This window comes from Culex quinquefasciatus, chromosome 2 (genome assembly GCF_015732765.1).
Source record: "Culex quinquefasciatus strain JHB chromosome 2, VPISU_Cqui_1.0_pri_paternal, whole genome shotgun sequence".
NCBI classification, from domain to species: Eukaryota; Metazoa; Arthropoda; class Insecta; order Diptera; family Culicidae; genus Culex; species Culex quinquefasciatus.
The window spans coordinates 63,182,178-63,194,308 of record NC_051862.1 but is presented as its reverse complement, the minus strand read 5'-3'; the positions used below and the strand labels follow the sequence as shown (position 1 = coordinate 63,194,308).

The 12,131-nt window shown below is 39.6% G+C and overlaps 1 protein-coding gene across 1 annotated transcript in view; it reads right to left on the bottom strand.

Moving 5' to 3' along the window:
* LOC6044628 (protein O-mannosyl-transferase TMTC1) overlaps nt 1-12,131 on the bottom strand; it is a 181,108-nt gene that overhangs the window by 85,016 nt on the left and 83,961 nt on the right. The window contains exon 3 of the mRNA XM_038256541.1: nt 9,225-9,402. Coding sequence (XP_038112469.1) covers nt 9,225-9,402 — 178 coding nt within the window. The remainder of the gene's footprint in view (nt 1-9,224; nt 9,403-12,131) is intronic.

Below are 12,131 nucleotides of genomic sequence, written 5' to 3'. Positions count from 1 at the left end.
GTTGGCAGAGAATGACTTCACATTTTACACGAAAATAATTTTAGAAATTTCAAGTTTTTATTTTTTTATAGTTTTGAAATTATTTGAAGTTTTTCAATTAACTGAGGTATTTAAATGATTTTAATTATTTTGAGTTTTCAGGTTTTTTAAATATTTCAATATTTTTGTAATTAAATGGAGTCGATTGTGGGCAGCAGGGCAGCTCGGTTGCTTGCAGGGTTGCATGTAATTTCTGGCGTCTTTTTTATTCGATTGATTAGTGTTAATTGTTTTCCCGAATAATCAGCCGGAATTGGAGAGCTCAAAGTGTTAACGGCGCGTCTTGTTGGTGTCCTTCTGGAAACGCGTTTTTTCGGTGAAATCGTGATTATTTCGTTTTAGAGTCGGTGCGGATCGAATCGGTTTAATGTGCGTGTTTCGGTAGTTATGGAGTGACGCGGAAAAATATGATTAGTGTTGATCTTTGGGATAATTTTGATGACCAAAATTGTTCCCCCAAGCGAGCCATGTTGGTTCTTTTGAAGTCGACGAAAGAGTCGATGGAAGAGTCGCGGCTCGCGAGTGTTTGTATTGGTATGGTTGCTGCTTAAGACTGAGGAGCCGGGCTGGGCGATTAAGGAATGAGAGGACGATTCCGACGTTGAGTGGCACATACACTCTGGCTCGAGCCGGTTCATCCGAATTGGTTGACCGGCTCGCTTGACAGCGGAGTTGAGGGCGATGCGGTTTAATTCTTTCCTGACGAGGAAGCGGGTGAGAGCGTTCTTTTTTCACCTTTTATATTGGGTTGTGGGCTGTTATGTGTGGGTATGAGGGTGCATGCTAGTGTGGGTGAATAGTGCGGGTTTGCGTCAGGGGGAAAAGGAGAGAGAGTAAACAACATTGCGCGCTCTTTCGAAATAAAAGTCGATGAATGTGTTTGTCGACAGAAGAACTATAGTTTTTTTGCCAATGCCGGGTAGACCTAATTAAACAAACTTGCATGCAATATTGTAAAGACGTAAACCAGAAGACAACTGATGAAAATATTCACTTCAAATTAAATTCCAATTGTAATTGTTTTGCTCGTAGTTCGTTTGATGCTATTAGACAGCTCAAGCCAGATTTCCACTACCATTTTTGCCGTTTATCTTTCCCACTTTGTGTGTGTGTGTGTTTTTCTTTTTTTTTCTTTCTTCAGCTTATTATTCAGTTAGGAAGGATTAGGAATAAAAATAAGTGACAATATTTTGACCTACGATTCGGTCTTTCCACAGCCGGCTGTTTAAGAATGAATCGATTCTAATTAAACAAAATATAATAGCGCTTATATTTTTTTTAAACTTATAATTTTTGTTTTATAGTAATTTGTAATTTTGTAATTTGTGCGCTTATTTATAACGATAACCAGTTAGTTTACAACTTTTTATTGTTCTCTGATGTTTAGCAGATGGTTCGGATTTTGCTGTGTTATTTTCAGTCGCTTTCATGTGTGTGAATTGGAAATCGTGATTTCTGTGTTTGTGTATTATTTGTGATTCTTAGGTAAAGAGATTAGTGTAGTGCCTATGAGGACGCACAGTCCTGTTTATTTTCGTGTTATTTTCGCCTCTTTTGTGTCGCTGTTTGTTTGCATGGGGTGATTGGTCTTCTTCTTCTTTTTTTTAGTTTTTTTTTAGTTTTTTTTTTTAGTTCGTGCGTTCGTTGGCCGATGAGTTTTTTTGTTCTATTTATATAGTTTTCGATAGAAACGATCCGAATTTTTTTTAAGACAAGCAAGTCGTATTGCTGGATTAAGTCCTTTCGATATCATCGATGATCGGAAGGCACGCCGACGAATATATTTTAAGGCTTATGACATAAACTCATTTTAATGAATGAAGCCCTTCCTACATCACCGTTGATCGGAAGGCACGACGACGAAGAATTTGTGGAGAATCGCGGTCGAATTGATACTATAAGGATTTGCAATTGTTTCACGGGAAGATTCGTTTTAAATTGCGTTAGCAAAATATAAATTATCATTCAATTCGACCATTCGTTTCCCGCGAATCACGGTGACAAATATTGTTTCAACGCGATTGTTCAAGTCCTTCAGATAACATCATAACTCATCAGTCATTAATTGGTCGCTCATCTTATAATAATTTAAAAGTATAAATAGTCTCAGGTCAACTCTACGTAAATATGTTACGCTGAGTATAATATTTCACCTTTTAATTACACATAATTTTGATTCTATCTTTCCACAGCCGGCTGTCTAAGATTGAATCATTTATGCTAAACTCAACACCAAATAACCGGGAATGGTCTCATCCGCATCATCCGATTGTTTGCCTTGAGAATACATAATACATCATCCTATCACTAAACGAAATTCATTGATTATTGGGCCACATCATCATCCTCTATGATGAATCCTGGTCATTACCTTTTCCCACTAACAAAATTCCAAGTAGAAGTAGTTTTCCGGCACACGCGGGGGTGTGGATATCGTATAGAACCCACCCTTGGTAGCAGCCTGTGCTAACTAACATTCCCGTCCCATCCCCTCGAGATCTACAAACTGACATGGCGGGCGCCGTTGGTGGCCAACGACTGTTACCTATTCGCACCGGCTCTAGTTTTGATGATCGTGATGTTTTATCTTTTCAGCGCATTCATGCATGCTGTTGATAAGAGAAACATCATTTGATCTTTAAAGCGTGTGACCGTTTGTGCTGATGGGATATTACGGTCCTGTTCAGCAACGGAGAAGGACAACCATGGGTGGTCTCTCATGCTCATGCTCATGCTCATTTCAATATTTTTGTAATTAAAGTTTTTAAATAATGTTAAGTAATTATAGTATTTCATGAATTTAAGTATATCAAGGATTTCAAGCGTTTCCTGAATTTCAATAATTACATTTTACACCAGAATTGAAAATTGAAAGAAAAATTTAACGAAAAACATTTCTGCAAAATATTATGAAAATATTTGTAAAAGCGATGGAATAAACATCGTCAAATATTAGCATCTGCCTTATTCAATTCAAAAACGTATGTTGTGTGCTTTTGTTTTTAAATTTCAATGGTGCCACTAAAGTTTTACTGAAAACTACACACTGAATTTAGTCAGGTAGGTTTTATTATTTTGAATTATTTAATAAATAAACAACCACTAGTCCAATTCTCCTTCTTTTTTACAAAAAAACTTAATTATTAAAGAATTATTGAAGAATATTAAGAATATAAGGCTTTAAAGAATATTTTAATATAAATTATATTGCCTATGGAAAAATGCGTAATTATTGTTATATATTTGACCTTAAGTTCATTCTCAAGATAATAAAAATGTTTTTATTTGTATACTTTTTGTAATACAAGAATATTCTTAATCATATTTGCGAAGACAAAAATGGATTTTAATAAAAATAATAAAATATAAATTTTAAAATGAATTCAAGCATTATTTTTGATCAACCATTATTTTTTAATAAATAACCCCAGAGTTTTTTTTTAGTTTTTGAATCAAGACTAAAACTGAGCAATAAACTACGTTTTCAAATTTTTAATACAATTTTCATGTATACTTTTTTCAATAAATTTGTTAAGCTATTTTGCAACAATCATTTCTAGATTTAATTCTCCATACAAATAATGGAGCTGTTCTTACAAAAGAGCTTCAATTTTTTGATTGATTTGGGGCCTTGTTGGTTATGAGCTGGATTATTCAGAAACAAAAGTAACACTTAAAAAATACCCATTTTTGAACCTGAAACCATTTTTTCAATTTTTCTATTTGTGGCCTAAGTTTGAGCTATATCCCAATAGACGAATTGTTTTATGACTAATTTTTTTATTAAGTAGCTGCATTTTCTTTTTGATAAAAATAGTATTTACATAGAAAAGTTTCATTTAAAATAACAATATAGTACTTGTTTTTTTGTTGTTATACACCCTAAACTCAGATCTTGAGAATCATTCCCTCAAAATGTATTGAGGGCTCAGTGCCAAAATCGAAAGAATAATGCTACCAACTCACACCATCTTAACAAATGTGTTCATTCGTTAATTGAAACAATAAATCTTCAACAAGTGTCATACATCGACATCTGACCACTCCTTAGTCACCAAGCTGTGGTGGCCGAGGCAGTTAAGTCATTGGGTTAGTCTGTCAAAGGTCTCTGGTTCGATTCCCGTAGTCGACACTTTTGGTTTTTTGTTTGACGGATGAACCCTTTTTGCAAATGAACCTCGAAAGAATAATTCTTTCGCCCATCTCAAGCTGTGTTCTCTGTGTCCGTGAATGGAACCACGATTCTCTCGACTCGAGGCCATTGTTCTCTCAGACTTTGCAGCCCAGTTTTGGGTGTAACCATGTTAAGCTAAATTTTTCTTTTTTTTATTCCGAAAATAACGTCATACCTCGTCCATCTAAGAAATCAAATAAGTTAGTCCTTTTAAAGTGTAATCGTGATATTGAAATTTTGAAAATATTGTTTTCAAATGTAGAACACAATTACGCAAACTTTTATACTTTAAAGTTGATTTTTAATCACGGTAAGATATTATCTTTCAATTGAGGAATAATAACTAAACAATAAAAATAATACATTTTTCAAACTAAAATCTTCTCTGAAAAACTTCAAATTTGATTTCATCCCTTTTCTTGCAGCCTCTTTAAACCGAAGTCTCCATCCCAGAGCAACGTCACCAGCGTCATTGCAGCCCAAAGCTGACCCTTTAAATTCTCCCCGTTGACCACGAAACATGATCCGAGCAAGATAACACGAAAATCTGCCCTTGTTCCACGGCTTTCCAGTGTTATACCCCGTTCGCACGGGCGAGTTATAGCCGGTTTTAACGAAATGGTTTTAAGTTAAAACCAAGTTATATCCAAACCGTTCGCACGGGCGCGAATGGTTTTAAGGGTTTTAACTACTTTGACAGATTTCAGCAGGCTACGATTATTTAGTGTCATCTATTTTCGTTTCTTTTTTTTTGCGGTGAAACGGATCCTTGACCAGCTTTGGGCATTATATCCGGTAAGGGTCGTTTTTTGGCATTTTCCGCTACCGGATTTGGGCATGATGGCAGGTATTTTAAAATCATATTTCCATAATTTTGATGGGTTTTGAATGAGTTCTTTTAAAGATTCTTTTATTGTCAGCCGGTAGAAGCTGGGCTGCTGACTCCGAAGATTCGAAGATGGTCACCGCAGCCACCAACTGGATCGCCGTTAAATAGATTTTCTGTGCTCGCAATACATACGCACATATACACGGCAGAGCATTGTTGCGCCGAGATCACTTCCGGTGCGGTGCGTGGTCATTTACTGCGAAGGCAACGCCAGCGGCAAGGAGCTCGCACGACCTTGCTGATATAGTTCATCAAGTGGTTGTTCTCACTACTTTCGGTTTCGTTGCCGCTCGCCGGCGAGTTGCGTTCCATCTCGAACTGCAGCACAGATACTTGGAGCAGATGCTGAACGCAAGCGACGCAACCGACACGCACCGTTTCAAGCGCCGGCGGAACTCGAAAGCTTCGAAACCATCGTTCACCGAAAACCCCAAATCACCGTGCTCTTCTCGCTTGCCTTTGTCAATTTCGTGCCCAATTAACTGAACGTAATCGCCGCCAGCGGAGATTCGGCTTGGCATTCAGGTTAACGGCACTTGACCAAATTTCCCACTGCCTTGATATGCCAGATAGCAATCGTCCGAAACCGAAGCGAGCGCGCACAGTCCCGCCGTGTTCTGCGGCGTGTCCCAGATCGTGTGCGCTTTTATATCCCAGATATTGTGGATATACAGACTCTCCTCCAGGCAAACCGGAACATGTTATCAAATCCCTCCACAACGTGACGGAACAGAGGCGCACTGCCCCGAAAATAACCACGCTGGATATCCGCTCGTACCAGCTGAGTGAACTTGGTTTGAGACTCCTCGCGTTGACTTGAACCTAAACTGGAATTGTTGATGGATTGAATTGATATCGTCGATACCGACTTGCTGTTTGACCTTTTCAAGCTAACAAATTATTACACCATCAAAAAGGTAATACAACAACTTGCGGTCTAACCCGTATTACAACGCAATTCAATTTTAGGAAGGTTTTTCTATGCTAGACATGCTGCCAGCGGAGGAATTCTTTTCTGATCTATTTACTTTAAATATTTTTCCGGAAAACTACTTCTTCTGAGTTCTCCACGACCCGATTGACGCCCCTTGTTCGTTCGAATGGTCGCACTTCGAAGCAGAGAACTGACTAGACGTCACGATGTCTGACGCGTGATGTACACGCTGAGCAAATCCGGAGAGTGGCCCGTGGGCTGCTAACGGTCAAGGAAAAGGGAGATAATCTTCTGTTAATGGGTTTCACCCTGCTGTTGAGAGTTTGACAAATCCTGTATTACGTCTTTGGTCTCAAGATCAAAAACTCACTGGAAGGTCGCCTGAAGATCACACGTGTTCAAGCTGTCATGTTCTAGCACCTCGTCCGCGGATCAATATCGGCCTGCGACACATTTGTGTCCAAGTCGCCTTCGTAGGAGACCGTCCGGGTCGCGTTAAGAGTAGGAACATAAATAGCTTCGATAAAGTCAATTAAACATAAAAAGCCTCCTCCCCACCCTCCCCCGTGTACCCGTTCCCATCCCTACCGCTGTTGTTTCAATTGAAAAGGAAGAAAACAGATTAAAAACTACAGACTGCGCGACTAAAATACCAACCAAATGCCGACCACCCACTCACGAAGATCGAGACATCTCTAGTAGTTTCTTTTCGAATATCTAAACAATTTGCCCCTCGCCTGGGCCAACGTTGCACTCGACGTTCATGCGTCCATGTTCTCCCTGTTGTAATGTTGAGTTTAATCTTGTAGGGCGAAACGCACATCTTCAAGAAAACGCTAGATTTGGAAGTACTATACTGCCGTTCTACGCATAATTGTCCCATGTTCAAAAAAGTGCAACTGAGAAAAACGCGATTGAAATTTTTCGATCGATTTCTATGTTTCTACGCATGATTGTCCCGTGGGTTCCTATTCGCCCTATGTGTCCCTAATCGCCCCAGTTAGCAGGTTATCACCCTTATTTGTGATTATCTTGCTATACAACTGGTAAACAAGACATAATGCTTAGTAAAACTGATGATTCCGTGTAAGAAAATACTTGGTGGGACAATTATCCGTAGAAGTTCAACGATGGGACAAACAGACTTGGTGTTGTTTTTAATGAGTTTGCGAACAAAGTACCAGATTTTATGTGTTTTTCTTAAAGTACACATAAAACTAAACTTAAACATGTCATAAAGTCAAAATCGTCCAAAATTGACATGGGACAATTATGCGTAGAACGGCAGTATAGCTACGCCTCCACTTTACCGGATCGACGACCGTCGTCCCTGCCCATCGTTGTAAATTAAGGAAACAGAACGTTGTTTTTGAACCAGATTTTGCGCTTAACAATTTGACCACCTATCCTCAGCGTGCTAGCATTCATTGATTGAAAAGTCCATGTAGATACCAAAAACCGCGCTTAAACTAATAGACAACGTTTTACAACACGGTGCAGAACAGGGAAGCCAAGCACCATGACACCGCGTGCTTCCCATCGGAGCAGCCCAAGCAAGCTCGCACAGCGAACGAACCGTGCATGTCCGCCAGAGTTCGCCGAGAGTCCGTAGGAGGCCACACCATTCCCTCCGAGCCACAGGACGCGCTCATCGATGAGAAACCAGCCTCGCTATTTCATTGAGCGACCCCACGGCTTCGTGGTGTCGTCTGTAAAGGTTTTCGCCTTCGATCTTGGGCCACTGAACCACCATCGACGTTCGTCAGCATCCAACCCATCCGGCGATCGACTCGCAACACGTGGCCGGCAACTATAGCTCGACGCACGATCGGCAGGTGTGTCGTCCCTAGGAGACGCGTCAAATCTCCTAGCTAGTGGACCTCACCGGCGTCTGGAAATGCCAAGGTCGAGTGCTACGTTTCCCAGCGAATTACCACTAGCGTACGAGTTTGGCACAGACGCAGCGTTTGTGCCAGGCGGCCAGAGCGCCCGCCCAGAAGCAGCACACGTGATCGCGAGAATCGGCCTGCAGTATAGTCTGCGTCCATCCGCCGAGCAACAGCAGCAGCACCGCGAGTCACCAGCAACTGTAGCAGAGCATTGAGTCCGCCAGAGTGAGCCAGAGGACCCAGTCGTTCCCGCCAAGACGCGCCAAATCCTCGAGTCATTGGACCGCGGCGGTGACCGATCTGCATCTGATGGATTTGAACGGTAAGACCGCTCCGTAGTGCTACAGCTGAGTAGCAAGCGCATCTCGGACAAGGCGAACTACGTGAGCAAGAAGCTGGGGTTTGGCAAGTGCTTCAAGATCTAGGCCATTTCTTCATTTCATTTCTTGCGTGATGTCGGATCTAAACGAACGGAAATCCGGCAAACGATACACCTGGACGTCCACTCAGGGTTTTGGGAATTGGGCGACTTTGGATCTGCGGGAAATAGCGATGAATCCAGGGAGAAAACTGCAAGGGCGTATCGAATCAAGAAAATGATTCCCAACTGATAATCTCTCACCTAAAACCAAACTCTTTTGATAGCAAGTTCCTTTCCACGCCACTCTGTCTGCTCCATGGAACTGGGACGTGCTGATACGCTGGTAAAGTTTAGCGAAGGAACAGAAAAAAAAGTTGTTTTGTTCCTGTCAATGTCGAACGTTTGCAAATATTTCCAAAGGCTACTATGAGTTTTCAAGTAGTCGAGTTCCCTATTCGAGCAGTTTTAACTTGGTTATAACTCTTATAACCAGTTTTAATCTGACAGCTCGTTGTATGGGCAAAACCAGAGTTATAGCCGGTTTTAAGAGTTATAACCACTTTTGGTCTTATAACCGGCTATAACTCGCCCGTGCGAACGGGGTATTAGTCCTTGGCCGAACTTGGTGGGTGGTGGTGCACCAAATCCGGAAACGGCATCGCCTTCCCAAAAGCTCTAACATGGTGAGAATACAGCTGGAGAACTCTGTAAATGTCCGTATGTGAAGAATTTCTATGTGACCAAGTGGCTCCTAGGTTTATGGTTCTATGTCACAAGAGCAATACATGGTGTTGCTTTAAACGCATTTAGAATAAAGAGTTAATTTTTTTAATTTGAAATTTTTACTCAAATTTCTTACAACAATTCTAAAATTATATATACATTATAATTTATAAATAATATTTAAGAAGAGTACACCCCAACAACAGCACACTTACCGCTTCGGTGTGGATCGGGTGGACGGCGAACAGGACGCCGGCAAACACGGCAAAGTTCTTCCGCAGGCCGGCGATCGTCGAGCAGACCCGGGTGAAGAGGACGCAGGCGGCCGCGTGGAGGACCACGTTGGTCGCGTGAAACCAGAGCGAGCGAAGGCCAAATGTTATGTAGTTTAGTCTGGAATGAAGAAATGGAACGAGAGAGAGAGGGGGGTTTTAGTCAATTATGTCATGTGAATTAGGTTCAACAGGGAAACACAATTTAATTGCTTTAATATAAAAAGTTGATATTTCCTGAAATTCGGTTGACCAGAGTCAATAATCTCTTGTAACATTGGAATTTCAGTATTTTAGTTTTTAAGTTGAACTTAAAATTGTTTTCCTTCTATAAGGCAGCTGCATTTTTTTAGGTTTATGTCGTTTGACTGTTGACGAAGAAATTGGAAGAGGGAACACAAAATTTCACAAAAAAATCACGTGTTAACACTGGAAATCGAACCAGCTTTCACGAGTTGAAAAATGAGGGCTTATGATATGACACTAGAAGAAGTCACTTTTCACCAATTTTAACTCTGAGAGGCTGTATCTCCCAACTATCGGAATGCGATCAACAAAGACTGAAAGAGAAAATTGTAGGATTTTTCTGATTATTTTTGCAAGAGTTCTTCTTCTTTATAAAATTTTATAAGGGCAGTTGCAAATATTTTTCAAAGTTTCTGTCGCCTTCCCTTTCAAAATCGGTCCAAAAAATCAGGGGGCAAAAAAAATTGTTCAGGGAACTTCACAATTTTAATGAAAATGGAGTCTAATCGACTGAAATCAATTTGAAATGCCCTTTTCTGCGTTTTAAATCATATTACGCATGTTTGGGATCAATTGAAAATATTTTGAAATTTTGTGAAATGCCGATGTACAATACCGCAAAAGGTTTTGTTTTTCGGAAAAAAATTGTTTTGTCAATACTTAGATATTGTGGAAACTAATGATTGCAAAACAACTGGACAGTTTTATAATGCATTTTAAAACACTTTTTTCACTGAAACGTTGAAATCAAGGCTTGCTATTTAAATTAATATTTTTTATTCCCCCCCCCCCTTTCACGAATTTAGACAGAGTCGGGGGACCAGGGGTGTGCTTATGGGTAGATTTGAGTAGATGACATCTACTTAGCTGTTTGCTTAAATTTATTTATTTTTTAAGGAAAAATATTCAAGTTAAACGATATTTTTGACCATAAAAGGGCTTGCACCAAGTTTCATCAATTTCTTGGCTCAATTTTGAAGCGCCCTTTTCTTTTTTTCAAGTCATATGCACTCTTTCTGGAAAGTCAACCAAACATTTCAGTGTTCCAAGGTAGTGCTGTCGCAGTCTGTCGCAAAGTCGCTAGCGCGATGGTTTGTTGTTTGTTTTATTTCAATTTAGCTTTGTCACTCTTGCGATGCATAAGTTTTTTTTATTTAACTAAATGATATTTGGTTGTTGTGCGCACGCAACTATATGTCTCCCCAAGAGCGAGAGAAGCCAACTCGCTCACCAAAATGTATCAAATTTGGACCAATGATTTCAAATGACTTTCTCATATTGAAGGAGTAAGCCTACCCTTCAGGTGAATCGATACTCCGAATTGGTAAAAATGTTGGAGCTCGTTTTAATAGCACAATCGCATTGATTTATTTTTTATTTGTTTGGAAGTGCGCAAAATCTCATTCGTCATTCATTTGCGTAATGCGTTTTATTTTTTTTGGCACGATCATCAATGTTTATGAGAACACTATCATCTTTCATATTGTAAATACGTGCTATTCATCCTTTATCTCTGTGCTTACAGTATTTAACGGTGTAGCATTCTTGAACAACCACTTCGCAGCAACAGCCTCACAGGGCATGCAAATCTTATGCATCGCTTTGTTAACATGTTTCCAACAGATGACTTGTGTAGGCTGACTTACTCTTTTTATCCTCTAACAGAGGATGATTTTTGACGGGTAGAGTTTTTCGGAACATTTACCCCGAAGCTTCGAAAAAAAGAATACTTTTGAAATCAGTACCATTAATATTTCTTTATTAATTGCTGTTTTAGTTTTTGATGAAAGAGATCTTCGCTTCTGGTTAAGGTTTTTTTCGAAGTGATAGGGACTCAAAACAAATCGCTCTATGTGGCAACTTTATTCTAGTAGAGGACTTTACTAAGTGATTTCGTTTACTTTATAGATCGAGAACTGATATGGGAAATGAAACATAGTTTGATTTTAATTAAATCATACAGTGTACAATGTACACGGTGTGATTATTTAGAGTTCTCCTAGATAAATAAGGTAAGTCTGATATTTTGCACCTTGTAAGAAAGTCTATTTCCCGAAATTTTGAGGGGTAAATTGAAATATAATATTAAGCCCCAAGTGCAACTTCTTCTAAGAATGTAAGAATTTTATAACGATCTTATCAGATTTTCTTTGGAAAGTCACTGAAAATTGATTGAAACAATATGCTTATTATATTTTTTAAGCACTTTGGCTACTGAATCGTAAAAAAGATATAGTCGCATCTCGCGGCGTCCGAGACACCATTTGATTATGCTGGGATCGATTTTTCGAAAAAATGCCAAACTTTGAAGGTCTGTACCGAGCTTCGGGGTGCTCCAAATATCAATGTTATATATACCAAAAGATGTGCAAGAATCGGGCCTACACGCCAGTGATGTTGAAAATAAGCGCTTCAGTGGCCAAAGTGCCTTAAAAAAATACATTTTTGAAAAAATATCTTTTTACGGGTTAAATCCCATTTAAAATTCAAATGCAAAGCGCCAGCTCCTGTTACATCCAATCAAGCTCATATTTGGGATTTGAGCTCAGTATGACCACCGAAACAAACCTCTGAATGCCCGCCAAAATGTAATTTTTGTTACAT